We start from the raw sequence: 15,897 nt of genomic DNA, 5'->3' as shown, positions 1-15,897 counted from the left end.
TACGAGAAAAAAGAAAACACACGCAACACTAAACTAATCTGATAAGAGACGGCGCCACGCGTGACAGTTTCTCGCTTACCTTTGTGAGCATTATCGGTGCCACAGTGTTGGTTAGGAACGTGTCCACCAAGTCGTCACTTTTCACGAAATTGAGCCGGGTAGATTTCGGCGATACGCCGGCATTGTTGAACAACACGTTTAGCCCGTTATCGCCCACGATTGAGTTTACTTCCGCGGCGAACTGCTCGTATCGGTCGACATCCTTCAAATCTGCAACGACGATTTATGCGAAGATTATCTACTAGTCTGTCTGGACGAGTGAAGTGGCTTACCGATTTGCAGCAAATGTAGGTTCGAGTGCTGCTGGGCCAGCGAGCTGAGTTCCTACAAATATTAGATGTTTAGTCCGTTGTGAACAGTACCTACTCGTGTGTGGTGGATAGTAGGATGGTGGCATTTATCTGTTGTGTTGGGAGAACACGACATCAAATGCGCAGTTTATCGACAAACAGCGAAATGGATACTCATCGGAGAGCAGGTTAGTGGATAAACACAATTCATCAGTTTATTCAAAAGTGTGCATTTCATGCCGGTCGAAGCACTACAGCATGACACAATTAAATTAGAAGATGATTCGGCCTAATCTCGAAGAATACGAGAATACTCCTTGAATTGTATTTAAAATTGCTAAAATTGTTTACTTGGATGATGATCTTAAATTTGATTCTGGATGATGGCGTAGTAGAATTGAAATAAGAGGCAATCTCTCGATTGATGATTATCCTAGCGATTTCTCAAAGGCATTACCGATAAACATACGGATAAGAGCATTGCAAGTTAAACAAGTTAAACGAGACGAAATCAATAAACGAATGAATTGCAGTAGTAATTGATCGTTTATTTCTTTTTCTGCGGTGACAAGTTTCCGCTCTTTTGTTCTCTGTCTTTCATCTCTTTTCTTTTGTTTTTCCTTTTCAATTGTTTTCTTGACTTTTTCAAAGTTCTTCTTCTTCTTTGTATTAAAGAAGCTTTAAACTTTCCAGTTCATTCGCATTCACTTCAAAGTTTTCATATATAAAAGACTGGTAGCTATGACAGGTAGAGCTGGCTTTACAACACGACGTTCAGTCGGAGTTTCTGTAGATACAGATGGCATACTAAATGAAGCATCCAATGCGTCATATGATACGACATCTCCTTTCTTCGGGTTATTTCCTATCGATGATTCCATCTTGATGGATATTACATTTTCAGTCTCTGAAAATTTCAAATTATAGAACACTGAAATTGCTGTGACTCCTTCAGCTTTTGCCCACACATTGATAAAGATTTGTATCTACTACAGCCCCTTGCCACTCTCCAATGGAACGACAACTTTCGAAAATGCTCAACTGATCCCATGATAAGAACGATTCGAGGCGCTTCACAAACTATTCGTTCTTCCACTCGTGAACGTGAAAACAGTGGTGAATATAGATGTCAAAATATTTCCCCGTTCATGTTCACGTTCGAATGTCCCAAGGCATTCTGAAAATGATTTCACCGTGAACTGTGAACTGTAAAAGGATATGTTTAGAAATTTTCAATGAAAATTTTGATGTGGATGCAATTCCATTCAATCGGATCTGTGCGCCTGTTAAAAAAACTTCGTTGCTTCGGGTTGATTCGTGAACAACTGTACAATTTATCCGAATTACTTTATTGAAGATCGATGTTTATTTTCCTTCACGTTTACTGCTGAACTTTTAATATGAACGTGAACAAAATCATTCTACTCACCACGATTTTTTGAGTTGTTTGTTCGCAATGTAGTTCATCGTGAAATGATCGTACGATTCCACTACCTGTTCAAATTCACGTTCACGTGAACTCTAAACCAGGCTCAAGACGCAACAAAATTGATCCATTTCTGAAGCGAATCATCACGGTCGATGAAAAATGTGTAAAATACAGTAGGCGCGGGGACTCACCACAAATAAATTCAAAACCTGGATTAACCTCACATGGTTTTACCACATGGTCTAACAATTAATTCAGAGCTCTACTGTTGATCAACAGGAAAGGTGCTGTCTCTCATCTCCCATAACTAGACCACACACTTATTTCATAAACGCCAAAAATAGAGGGAGCTTGGTCGCGAAATACTGACTACCATTTTTAATTACTCTCAATGGAAGAAACATCTCCGATAAACCAGCGAAGTTTTACGCCGATGAAATCATGAAATTACTCGGAAAATGACGAAAGATTAGAGATAATAATGGTCGATACACTTGATTAAAATTTATTCCAGATAAAGAAAAAAAAATGAACGGGTACTTTTTCAATATACTATACATTCTAATACTTTACAATACCTTCGTATTGTATATATTTGGGAAGCAGATATAACACAGAATATAGTGATCTCCAGAAATAAAATCAAAGCCGTGACTTGGCAAAAATAAACCAAAGAATTTCAAAGATCACGTCCGAGCAACGTGGACCCATATTACCCGGAATTCCCCTGACGGCATGAATCGTCTGCACAACAATCTGATGCAACATTGCGACGTTGCTTGAACCTTACAACAGTCCCGCCAATGTATTACACATAACTTTTGATGTATACGTGTGTACTTGCAGAATATACCATCATCATCAACAAATATATAACACCAACGGTATTTATTCTCAACCATCCGTTCAACTCTCGTGAACCACACTTTACGGTTCGACGTCACCGGTGCAACACATCTTATTGGAGGCGGAAACATTCTCCGCGATCAATAGTAAAAAGTTCACGAGTGCGTCAAAAATTTCTTGATACTAAATTAGTGTCAATAGTGTGAAGTATTACAAACGTCTACTGTGTTGTTCATAGTGACATATCGCTTGAAAGTTTAAGTTCCTGGGTGCGATTAATTGAATTCATAAGAATACAGGAATATGGCACCTATAAATCGTAAGTGAATTCACGTGAAATTAGTCTTGAACGAATTGTATTGTTTCCCGTTGCTCGGTAACTGGAAATAAATGTGGATAGAGTGTGAACCGCTTCTAGACTATTCGATCCCGTGCCATTTAACTTCAGTGACTCAGCCGGAACGTAGTCATCGGCACCGGATTCTCACGAGGTCATGAATATTGAATGAATCGATGGTATTTTACGAGACTCACCTCAGCCTGCTGCGGATCGCGGCAAGTAGCGATTATATGCTGCGGCGAAGGCGACAGCTTCAAGAAACACTTTATCAGCCCAAGGCCGAGCCCTCGATTGCAACCGGTGATTAGGATGGAACTCATTCTACACGACGAAACGGGAACAATTCGTGTCCACAGATTGATTGCCCGCTAGGCAACTGATTGATTATAGACCAAAAACGCTGGCTTCTGACTGATTGTGGCGGCAGGGGTATCTTTGGTGACGTAACACCAAGCGTCAGCAGTGGCGTCGAAATCGTTGAAACAAACGAAGAAAAAAAATGAATTAATGACAATTAGTGGGCTTCCGAATACTACTCCCAAAGCGCCCTACCACATGCTGCTGCGGCACGAAGATAACTTACACACCACAAGCCGGGAGTGCTTTGCTAAGGTTTCGTTGCATGGCGATGGTTGAGTGGATGGTGGTTCCCATGTACGTGTGTGTTGTTTATCATCTCTCACAGTCACATGTTCAAAGAAGGACGGTATATTCAGTCGGGACTGGATGTTAAACCCAATTCCTCTATGTACGGTCGGGGACGATAAAATTTAGTTTGCATGATTTACACTTTGGATATATGCTTATATTACTATGGATCTGAGCATGTCAAATTTATCGATGAAATTTCATTTCACATAACATATAAACATATTTTAGCAATATAATGACTTTGTAAAATTAATATGCTTTAAAATAACAACGAACAGACATCTTTTGATTCTCCAAGAAAGGTAACTTATTGTTCATACGCCTTTTCAAAATAATGAATCATGTTAAATTTGGTTAGACGTAGCAGAATTTCAGTAAAATTTCGGGAGGTCAGAACAAAATCGGCTTTTTTTCTAAGTGTGTCTCCATGATATTTACTAATCACTCAATTCGTTTCACGCAAGTCCAAAGTTTTGGAAAAATGTCTAATTGCGTAATATTTATTATAAATTATTTTTTTAGTTTTCGTTTTTCGAAATTTATTCTTTACATTGACAATGAGGGTGAAGTCCCCATTTAACGAGGATAGGCAGGGCCCAGGTCCTCAAGATAACGTGATCCTAGTCAACTGCAACCACACTGTTCCACTGATTGCCCAGTCTGTTTAAAACATAGGATATGATTGAGCTTTAGCGAGCGCCGGACGGCACACGATTGCCTGGTTAATTTTTGTTTTGAAATATATCATTCATTGCAATTCAAAACTATTGCACCACGATCTGAAGCAATTTCCACAATTATAGGTATTTTGGTTTGGGCATTTAGCGCGCAAAATCATAACTCGTATACTCGCGCACGAATCACAGACCGTTTTTATACTCATGATAAGGGCTCGACAATTTCGAATCTAAAACAGCCATTCCATGCCAAACCGATATAGTGGTTTTCAGAATTACATCAAAAGTGGTAATTTTGTACGTATTTTTTAATTTTTTTATCAGGGTGTCTAATCCCATTTTAGGGTGGTCCGAAAAATCTATTTTTTCCACTTTTTCCCAAAAATGACTTTTTTCAAAAAATCATAACTTTTGAACCACATGATCGACATATCAAATTGAAGCCAAATTGTAGCCATTTATAAAAATACTTACATGAGAAGAAAATGAATTTTATTTTCGTAATTATTGAGTGTAGTCTTTTTCTATTGTTTCAATGGCTTTGGACTAGAGGGCGCTATTTTGTAATGTTTTTTTAAAGCTTTGAATTTTTTTATATAACATATCTCGATAAATTGTAAGGCCTTGCCCTGAAAACATGTTAACTTTGAAAAATCATAACTTAAAACGAAAAATAACACTTCTTTCAAGAAAAAACATAAAAAATACAGCATCGTTGGTCCCGGAACTATGTAAACCAGTCTTCCGAAAAACACTTACACATGTCCACGCGATGTGAAAATTTCATGTTCTTGTTTGAATTCGAACATGATTTTCGCTAGTGTTGAATGTCTATCCCAAACACGAACAATGATACACAAACATAAACATTTGAAAACAAACACGATGTTTATAATTCACGAACATCATGTTCAAACATATCACCCGATGTCACAGTATTCATTGCTTTCGTTTCGTTTCTTTTCATACACGGAAAGAAATTATTCATCCCAAAACATTTCTTCGTAGAATACTTTTTCACAGAAACGAACTTGAAATTTAGTTCGCATTTCAAAAATTGCACGAACTAAGAGGCTATAAGTTCATGCACCAAAATATATATTTTTATTAAGGCTCATATGGCGTCAGCCTAACGGGGTCGGGAGTTCAATATTTTGACAATGTTTGCTTACAACTATGTTAGTAATATGTAACCGATTACTCGCGGTTGGCTTGAGATTAGTATTACAAGTGTTCTCATAATTGGGATGTTGCAGTCTTCAGTGCTCTGTACGTGTGCCCGACATGGGATACTTCCTATTGGGATGCAGCTGACCGTTAATCAGCACCCCATATCTAGCGTGGTGCGTCTTTTTCGACTCGAGGAATCCAGGATAGTATGATCACTAGCCGGCACAATCATCAGCTCGTGTAGAGTTGTCATGAGCGGTACAACCTTTGGCTCTTGTTGAATCATCAGTGGACTGCACAACCTTCGGCCCGTGTATCTGTAAAGAGTGTGTGTATGTATTGCCACGACTAAGTAATAGTTTATAGATCGTTCATGCACATTTTGCAAGTCTGATTAAATAATCCTTGGTTTCGTTCAAAGAAAACATTCTCTGAATAGAAAGAAGCTTTCTATTTTTTTTTGCGTGCATGTTGGCAATCAAAGTCTGGGGAGCCGACTGCATAGCGGGCGACGTCGTACAAATGCTGACCAAAAAAATAAATACCCAAAAATTAGTTTTAGATGCAACCTTCAGCGGCACACAGCAGAACCAGCAGAGAAATTTCAGCGGCTAAAATACACCATTAATTTCTCGATGTTGTCACAAACTGAATGAAGGAAAAAACTAAAAGCTACACATACACTGAACTACATATGCTATGTGTGCATGCGATTGCATCATCCTTTCTTCTCCTCTTCTCCGCTCGTTTTATAGCTCGGGTCGCGATCGTCGCGAACAAGCAGTATTGGACATTTGTATTCGAAGATCCAGCCAAAATTGTTGCTCCCGTGGTCGAGTGGTTAGCGTCACGCCTAACATGTCACTGCTGAATAATTCAATTTTAGTACTTGTTTAGTAATTCAATTTTAGTATTTGTTCAAAAAATGTGTGCACCCGTGGCCGAGTGGTTAGCGTCATAACTAACATGCCGGGTGTTCGGGTTCGATTCCCGTTCTGGTCGGGGGAATTTTTCGTCAAAGAAAATTCCTCCGACTTGCACTGTGATCACGCGTATTCTAGAGCTTGCCACTCAGAATGCATTCAAGGCGTGTTATTTGGCATAGAAATCTTAACTAAGTACTAATAAAAATGACGCAAGTAATACTACGTTGAGACGGCGAAGTTCCTCTAGGAACGTTAGTGCCATTGAAGAAGAAGAAGAAGAAGAAGACTTGTTCAAATTTTGCTAATAATAGCGAATGTTACATGAATTCAATATTCAATATTGATGCGTGCACTAAATAATGATATCAAATATGAAAAACTCTCATATCAATCGATGTTTATTTTGTTCAGAACAGAAAAAGAGGTTTATTTTATTTGCCCAATATTTTTGATGAAGCACCCATTGTCATGAAAGGAAAGCATTTTTTCCATGTCAACATACCAACACACCACGCGTTGAGTGGTGGTGGTGTGGTGTCCGATTCGCTTCTTCTACTCTACACACTGCCGGTGCTTGGGGTGAAAATGCAAGAGAAACTGTAGATCATGTTCGAACATCATGTGAAACATTAGGATTAAACATCGTATGTCCAAACATACCACGAATACAAACATGTCACATTTTCTAACATAGGTCATTTTCTAAAAAATCATGTTTGTACTCAAACACAAAACTGTGAACAGTAGCGTGGACATGTTTATTCCGGACGCAGTGTTTTTTGTTAAACATGGAAGACGAATGTAAACTATAAAAAAACTATTACAATAAATAATTATGAAATCAAAATCCTTTTTTTTTCGCAAGTCTAATATTTTTCAAAAAAGACTATCTAATTGGCTTTAATTTTATGTATCGATCATCTGAATCGATCCAGTAGATCAGAAGTTTTGAATTTTTGTGTTGGAAAAAAGAGGAAAAAATTGATTGTTCGAACCCTCGGTTAATTTTGGAAAATCATAACTCAAAAACGAAAAAAGCCTCTCTGGTTTCGACATATGTTATGTGAAAAATCCTCAGCTTTCCAGAAAAAAATATAAAAATATATAGCGCCTTTGGTCCCGAGACTATGAAAACAATAAAAACGAATACAATCAATAATAACGAGAGCTGAATTCGAATTTCCTGCAGGTATGGTATATTTTTCAAAAAATACCAGGCTTTAATTTGATATGTCGATCATCTAAAACGGTCTAGTAGTTCAAAAGTTAGGAATTTTGAAAAAAGAGGGTAAAGTTGATTTTTCGGACAACCCTACGGGTCTAATGTTTTGCGATAAACAACAGAACTACCAATTTTCACGAAAATCTGAGAACCACTATATCGGATTGGCATGAAATGGCTGTATATATATATATGTGTGTGTATGCTCCTGCGACTGAGTGGTCACTAAATATGATGTTTCTGGTAACTTCAACATTGGATTGTATAGTACAGGGATACTCAAACTATTTTGATCAAGAGACCCCTTTTCCAAAATAAAGTGATGTCGTCGACCCCCTTTAGACAAAATTCTTTATCTTATTAATAAAAAATACTTACAAGTTCAAAAACATTACGTTTGCTTGAGTGTGTGAACTTGTCATCATTTTCCCTACTATAAATAGACATAACATTATGTAAATGTCAAGTATAATTAATAAGTGTGTGTAATAATACAAGATCTTGGATGTTTCAAATAGAGATGGGCAAAACAAACTCATTAACCGTTCATCAAAGTGAATCAGTTCTGTTGAACCGTTCTTTCGCTCCTTCGTTCGGCGGTATAAGAACAACATAGAATGTTAGCTAGAACCCAACATCAATAGACAGCTATCAATTGATATCGTTGGATTGGATAGTGTACGTATGGGATTTATATTTTGGAAATTTAGTGGGGAAAGATAAGCTGCTTCTTCTTTAAAAGTCGCAAACTGTGTATGAAAATATGTTCATCGGTCGACGAAAGTTAATGTAATAATTTGATGCGCACAAAATAAGTGCAATTTTTCATATTCTCTTTTTGGACAACACACAGGTTCCATGTAAGATCATATTTCATAATGTTCATTCAGGGAAAAAAATCAGCAGCGATTTTCACTAACAATCAATCATACAATCAATCACGATAACATGTACACGCAATAGGCCAAACAATGAATTGAAAGCAACAAAAAATTTTGATCTCACTTTAAGATTTTATGTTTACCTAATCCATTAATCGCCTTAGCTTCCCCCAGATTTTTTCCCCCCGACCGTTCGTTCACTTTTTTCGGCGAACTAGTTCTTTCGTACCGTTCGTGAACGGTTTGCCCATCTCTAGTTTCAAATGATAAATTATGTGAATTAGCACGGGTCGATTTTCAGACCTGCCCGAATCAGTTTTCGTTCATTCCGACCCCTTGGAAACCGACGTCGACCCCAAGGGTTCGATATCGACTACTTTGAGAACCCCTGATATAGTATGACTCTTTTACTTGTTTTCTTGTTTGATGTGGCTCATGAGTATAATCATAGAAAAATATAAAGGCCAAATCGAGAAGAGGGGTCCTGAACCGACTCCCCTTGGTCTCAGGAACGGCGATGTCTACAGAATTTTCCAGTAGTGTTAATGAAAAGACGTCCCAACACCGACCATTTATTGTATTCCTTGCCTCATTCGTTCTAAAGTTTGAATACCATATCTTTACTTCAATAGCCAAACGAAGTTCTGCGGGATCTCTTGTGGAAATTACATTATAGTCGCTCTTCATTATTTTTTTGTCCGTCAAATATAAAAAATCCAAAAACCAATGCAAAAACAAAATAACCGAATTCGAAAAGTCCTTTTTTCAAGAAAGGTCTTCTTTCTGTATACGACAATCGGTAGACTCATATGTGTTATGATACCTTTTCTTTGACACTACTGAAAATTCGGCAGGCAGTTTCAATTGGTCGGTGCTAAGTTAGTCGCAAAACTGAAAAGTTCGAGTTATTGTTTGCATTTGGTTAAGCATTTTGTAAGCTATATACCACATTTATCAGACCCAAATCAATTACGAAAAATTATCTGTCCCACCCTGTAAAGCACCAGTGGTAAACGTATTTGCCATTGAACATGAAATTAATTCACAATCAAATGTCCCAAATTCATTTCGGCACATCCTTTGAGTGACTTTTAGCTCTGGTCGAAGAAGTTTCTGTATCGTAGCACAGATGATGATCTAGGGAGAGTACTGTGTTTTTGTCAAGCTTATTTGCTACATTGAATTGGTTGAAATGGAGCAATGACACTTGAGAAAGCAGATAATCACATTTCTGAATCAAGAGCGACTGAGAAATGTGATGTGATTTTTATGAGTGTAAAATAAAGTATGATGATTTCACATGTTGGTGTTATTTCGGATGTTAGCAGAGCATAATGTGCAAGTCACGGTTACTGTCCGGAAGTATATACAGACACACGTGCTGCTCTGAGTCAACAAGGCATACAATCAAATAGTGAATCACGTACGAAGCCTTAGTAAAAATATGTTCCAAAGTTGCTAGCCATCAGTGTGTGGCCTTGAAAAAGGGCAAAAGGGTTCAGTTAAAGATTAGCGTGTATCGGGTTAAAATTGCCAATTTTATTGCGAAACCGAATCGGATTTGGGAGAGAAAAACAAACAAATACACACTCATTCACACACGATTGATAGTCGGCGTTTCGTGTTTACCTCGCATTGCATTTACTCGTAGCTACTCGGCGTGATTAGTGTAGTGCTCTCTGTTCGTGTCGATCGCTGTCTAGTGTGTAGTTACTAAGCAAGCGATACTGATTATATTTCTTGGACATTGTGCGTTTTACTACAAGCGTTCTAATGTTGTATATCGAACTGGAAAAGTGTGTTGCATAATTCGGGGTTGTAATCTTCAAAACGTATTTGTTCGGTTCGAGTATTTTCGAAAGTGTGTGAATAAATAGTTGCAAGGTAGAAATGTCACTATTTGTGACGCGACGCGTTGGAAACCTTATAAATGTGCATCTGACAAGGTTCCTTCGCACGCACACCTCTGCGCTAGTGAGTAAGTGATACTGTTGCACGAATACATTCATCGGCATGTTGAATCGGTGTTGAAGAGTACAGTAATGCTTTTGATTCCGGGCGCCACAGCCATAACATTTTTTTGTATTTTTTACATTCGGACGCTTTTTATTCCGGGCACTTTGCATTGCATTCAATGTAATACCACAGCCATAACATTTTTTGGCATGTTGAATTGATGCGATTGATAGTTACTAATCAATCGCATTCATGGTATGTGGTATGATACTGAATGTAATGCAAAGTGCCCGGATTCAAAAGCATTATAGAGTATGGGGTATGAAATGCCTGCAACATTTTTCTGTGTAGCAATGCAGCGCAACGTGATAAAAGTTTGCTGATACAGTGATGTGTCGATTTTATCACAGTTAGTGTTAGAGGCGAATGAACTGAAAAGTTTAAACCCTCTTAAAGCCAAAAGAGAAGAAGAAGCCAGTTAGTAATTCGGGAGATTTACTTAACCCTTTCACGGGTAGTAGCAACTACATTGCCACTAACAATTTTATTTTTTTTTGCTTTAACAATAAATGATCACTTCTAGCCTTATGTGGTAACTAGGTCTGATATCTAGCAACAAGCTTGGTTTTTGAGCGCAAAAAAATAAAAAATCTATTCATTTTGTAGCTATTTTCGTGTTACCAACTCCTAATTAAGAATAGTAAGAGAAAATTTCCCGAAATGTCGTTAAAAACAGTCGATTTATTGAAGTTTTCAATACACATGAACTGCTCAGGACCTGCTGAGTTTGATCCATGGGTTTTGTTAGTCGTTTTTATTGAAACTAACATTAATTCAAATATGAAAAAAAAAAACATGTTTATCATCAAGTGTAGATAGACACTCCTTCCTCATCTCTAAGGGGAGGCTACCATACAAATGAAATACAAATTTCTGCATAACTCGAAAACTAATCAAATGGAGCCAAATTTGGCTTGGTTTTTGAATATGAGAAATGTTTTTATTATGGTATGATATCCCTCTCTCCTTTGAAATGGAGAGGGGGTCCCGTAAAAATAATACAAAACGTGACGATTTAATTTCGATTTAATGAAAAGAAAAATGTTTATCATCAAGTGTTTACAGCTAGATAGGCAGTGGCGACTATATAGCCACCAATTGTTCCAATGTTTTTAACTGTTTTGCTTATTGAAAAAAAAATGTTTTGTGTATTTTAGAAGGTATTTGATAGAATATGCAGAAGAAGAATAAAATCATAACCATAATATTATACTGTTTATGCTATACTTTCTATTAATTTATAGTACGGATGGTTTGTACTGCAGTTTTTTGCAAAACCCCTATACTATGAATTTGGAATGTGTTATTGTCATCCATTGAAAACAAACATTGCTAGTTCATGTAAAAGTTATCTATAAACTAAATTTGATCTTCATTTAATGATTTAATCGCAAGTTGGGCTCTGCAAGAAACTCAAAAACGTCGCGTTGGGCGTCGAACATGTTAACTGCTCCGAAGATTCATAATAACATTAGTTTACTATTCGCGTTAACTGCATTGAGCTTTGTGCTTCATTTTCGAGAAGGAACAATGACAATGGATTGGAAATAAAAATAATCAATAAAAATTTACTTTTGCGTATCAAATATGTATTCTATGTAATTGAGAATTATATGAAACACACATTTCTGCATAAATTTTCCAAGGGGGGAAAATTGGAAATTTGGGTCTCAAAAGGTCGATTTTCGGCCAAAATTTTTTTTTTGAGATGACACCAGATCTCGACGTTTTATGCATTTCTATGTCATTTGGCATCGAAAAAAAATTTTCGATTTTCAAATTTCCTTTACTCCCTCCTTGGAAGATTTTCGAGGATCAAAAAATCAAAACTATGAGCGCTTTGAGGCACCCCTAAATCATGTCCGATTGAGCTGAAACTTTGCACAGGTCATTTTCGGGCCAATAAATAATGTACATGGTCGGTTTTTGAAATTAGACATGACCATTTTCGCTAACACCCTAGTGTTTATATACCGATCCGCTATCAAACTTAGTGACCGAATGACCGCACCATGTACCATAGATCATTCTTGAAATAGACATCAATCAAGATGTGTCAAATCTTTAATATGATGAAAAATGTCCTCAATTATGATCTAATATATTTTCCTGATAAAAGATATTCCACAGCATATAACACATTTTTCCGCAGTACTGCAATGATTCAAATTATACGTTTATATGACTCTCAAACTGTATCTGTCTGAAAGGCATATATGAGGTCAATTAGTTCAATTTTACGATAGTGTATACCATAAAATGATGTTTATTATACCCAATTAAGACATAATTTGTCGAGATAAATATGATAAATAATTTTTCACATTTTATGCAATTTTAGGCCTACACAATGTTTATTTTGATCGATATTATATACGTTTGTGATTCGATCCTACTAAATATAGGCAAAGTTATACGATTTAATGTTTGCTGAACATGCATCGAATCTAAGGGATTATCCCTCACAGATCCATCTACATCTGCAGCATTTACATACGACCGAATTCAACCAAGCCTTGCGTCGTATTACGAACATACGAACGCTATTGAACAAAACTCTAGTCACGCAAAGGAGCCTGACTGTGTCGTCGTTTGGTGTGATCACAATCTTCCAAGTCTAGTGTGGGCTTTTGATGATGATGTGAGCAGATTTCTTCCGACCAATGCTTCTTCAGAGTAGGAGATGGAGCTTACAGAATTCCTTTTTGCAATGGTTCTGGTGAAGATGAATCCGCTATCGAACATAAATGTGGAATTTCTTGATTTGGCCTTCATGACAGACCGCTGTGACACGGAGCTTATTGAACCGTCATCTTTAATTAAAAAAAAAATTACCCTCATCATAAGACGTTTACGCTAATCTACCGATGAATGACCGTATGGACATTAATTTTCGCAGATGTGATTTCCATGTACTGAATGCAAAGCTGGCGAATATTGACTGGATACGACTGCTACAAAGTTCAACAACGAACTGGACTGTAGACATTTTTTTACGAAAGACTACTTAACAATTTTTTTCGCGACCACATTTCACTCAAAATAAGGTTTACGTATCAAACCTTCAAGCAAACGTGATCGATTGCCGAACTTCATCATTCGTGCAACCGTTTCCGAAAAACTCCTTAAAAAATACTTCCAATGCATACCACAGGAAAACAAAAGCATTCTACTTGTAAAGGATACTCACTTCAAAACGTGTTTTCCATCTAATCTCCTATAAATTCGTTCTCTCCAGTTTCTGCGCCGTTTTTTATGCTAGTTTTTTTGTGCGATCGCAGTTCTATAATTATTTTCTCATACAATTCAAAAATTCTATATCTAAATGTTTGTGAATAATAAATATATCCTTGTTGTAGCAAATGGACATTGAATACAAAATTGAGGATAAAGGGTATGCCAAATTTTGTAGCACTCATTTACTGGTCCGATCGAAGAAACTATACGATTTCTGATGTTCACTGTAATAACACAGTTAATCTTATTCCATCAATTGCTGTTATCATTCTCCAACGTATGTTTACCAGCGAATATCCCGATTCTTGAAAGAAGCTGTCCTCCCACGATAGGTACACTATCCACATTTGTTCCCTAAGTTCAGAAATATCTGCATACATGATTATACTTAAATGTTCCGACAATAAAGCCTTTTCCTTCCTCATCCACAGAGGAAAACTTCGAGTACGACCTGGTCGTCATCGGCGGTGGCTCCGGTGGGTTGGCTTGCGCCAAGGAAGCCGTCCAGTTCGGGGCCAAAGTGGCTGTGCTGGATTTCGTCAAACCATCGCCCCGTGGCACAAAGTGGGGTCTCGGTGGGACCTGCGTGAACGTTGGATGCATTCCCAAGAAGCTGATGCACCAAGCGGCTCTGCTCGGTGAGGCTATCCATGTATGTATCGAAAACATCATGACAAGTCACGAGCCATGATCTTATCGTTCTTTTTCTCTCATTTTCCAGGATTCTCAGCCCTATGGGTGGAAATTTGCCGATCCGACATCCGTCAAGCACGATTGGGCCACCCTGACCGAGTCGGTGCAGAATCACATTAAATCCGTCAACTGGGTGACTCGGGTGGATCTACGCGACAAGAAAGTTGAGTACGTCAATGGGTTGGGTTACTTCCAAGATGCCCACAATGTGGTGGCTGTGATGAAGAATCAAACCGAACGTGTGTTGAACGCCAAGTACGTGGTCATCGCTGTTGGTGGTCGCCCACGCTATCCAAACATTCCGGGCGCCGTGGAGCACGGCATTACCAGTGATGACATCTTTAGTTTACCCCAAGAGCCAGGCAAAACGCTGGTGGTGGGAGCTGGCTACATCGGACTGGAGTGCGCCGGTTTCCTAAAAGGATTGGGTTACGATGCGACCGTGATGGTGCGATCAATTCTGCTGCGTGGTTTCGACCAGCAGATGGCTACCATGGTTGGCGACGCAATGGTTGAGAAAGGCATCAAGTTCATACACAAAACTCAACCTAAATCGGTAGAGAAACAGGATGATGGCCGCCTGCTCGTGAAATACGCTTCCGATGATGGTACCGAGGGTAGCGATGTGTACGATACGGTCTTATTTGCCATTGGCCGAACTGCTTTGACCGATGATTTGAAACTGGATCAGGCAGGTATTGTTACGGCTGAAGGAGGCAAGTCCGATAAGCTTGATGTAGACACGTTCGAAACGACGAATGTTGCGAATGTTTTCGCCGTTGGTGATGTGTTGTACAAGAAGCCTGAATTGACGCCGGTGGCTATACATGCTGGTCGTCTGTTGGCACGACGACTTTTCAACAATCAAACCGATGTGATGGATTACGTCGATGTGGCGACAACCGTGTTCTCTCCTCTGGAGTATGGCTGCGTTGGACTGAGCGAAGAGGCTGCCGAGGAACAGTTCGGCAAGGACAAGGTCGAGGTGTACCACGCGTACTACAAACCAACGGAATTCTTTGTCCCACAGCGTAGTGTGCGGTACTGCTATCTGAAGGCGGTATCCCTGTTGGAAGGAGACCAGAAGGTTCTTGGATTACACTTCCTCGGCCCAGCTGCGGGAGAAGTCATCCAAGGCTTTGCCGCTGCCTTGAAATCGGGACTCACGATGAAGATTTTGAAGAATACTGTCGGTATCCACCCAACCGTGGCAGAGGAATTCACCCGACTGCTGATTACGAAGAGTTCCGGACTGGATCCAACTCCAGCCACATGCTGCAGCTAAAAACACTTACAGTCCCACACACATCCCCTTTTCGCCACCACTCGATGCTCGTGTAACCGTTGTATTATTATATGGTAGATGCAGGATAGATCTCAATCAAATTGAGGTTTCGTCGTTTTTTACATACATTTGCTTTCGTCTTGTGGAATAAAATCAACACTGATTGAATCAGAA

General features: G+C 38.6%; 2 protein-coding genes across 6 annotated transcripts in view; one reads left to right on the top strand and one right to left on the bottom strand.

The window, feature by feature from the left end:
• The window catches only part of LOC129772951 (C-factor), a 4,615-nt gene extending 1,063 nt beyond the window's left edge, over positions 1–3,552 (bottom strand). Inside the window, exons 1-4 of one of the 2 annotated variants that reach the window (XM_055776570.1) lie at positions 3,518–3,539; positions 3,160–3,398; positions 333–384; positions 80–270 (exon numbers count right to left, since the gene is read on the bottom strand). In XM_055776570.1, the coding sequence (XP_055632545.1) occupies positions 80–270; positions 333–384; positions 3,160–3,285 (369 nt within the window). In that variant the 5' untranslated portion in view covers positions 3,286–3,398; positions 3,518–3,539. Of the gene's footprint in view, positions 1–79; positions 271–332; positions 385–3,159 lie in introns of both variants that reach the window. The other variant, XM_055776512.1, reaches the window with a different exon arrangement.
• On the top strand, positions 381–15,897 carry LOC129772706 (thioredoxin reductase 1, mitochondrial). Of its 4 annotated transcripts, XM_055776227.1 has the most exons (4): positions 9,869–10,470; positions 14,036–14,077; positions 14,177–14,397; positions 14,467–15,897. In XM_055776227.1, exons 1-4 carry the CDS (start codon positions 10,383–10,385, stop codon positions 15,721–15,723), a joined length of 1,608 nt encoding a protein of 535 aa, XP_055632202.1. In that variant the 5' UTR covers positions 9,869–10,382; the 3' UTR covers positions 15,724–15,897. The 4 variants fall into 4 exon arrangements, with proteins under 4 accessions (XP_055632269.1, XP_055632408.1, XP_055632202.1 ...); XM_055776294.1 differs by lacking the exons at positions 9,869–10,470; positions 14,036–14,077 and adding an exon at positions 381–538; XM_055776433.1 differs by lacking the exons at positions 9,869–10,470; positions 14,036–14,077 and adding an exon at positions 2,689–2,944.

Source organism: Toxorhynchites rutilus, chromosome 1, assembly GCF_029784135.1.
Source record: "Toxorhynchites rutilus septentrionalis strain SRP chromosome 1, ASM2978413v1, whole genome shotgun sequence".
NCBI lineage: Eukaryota > Metazoa > Arthropoda > Insecta > Diptera > Culicidae > Toxorhynchites > Toxorhynchites rutilus.
The sequence above is the reverse complement of the archived record's forward strand: the minus strand, read 5'-3'. Positions and strand labels throughout refer to the sequence as shown.

Bases quoted from the DNA above. Each gene is read 5' to 3' on its own strand.
- LOC129772706 (XM_055776227.1), top strand. From the start codon at position 10,383: ATGTCACTATTTGTGACGCGACGCGTTGGAAACCTTATAAATGTGCAT. The intron at 10,471-14,035 runs GTAAGTGATACT...TATGTTTACCAG, and splicing joins GCACACCTCTGCGCTAGTGA to CGAATATCCCGATTCTTGAA. The intron at 14,078-14,176 runs GTACACTATCCA...CCTCATCCACAG, and splicing joins AAGCTGTCCTCCCACGATAG to AGGAAAACTTCGAGTACGAC.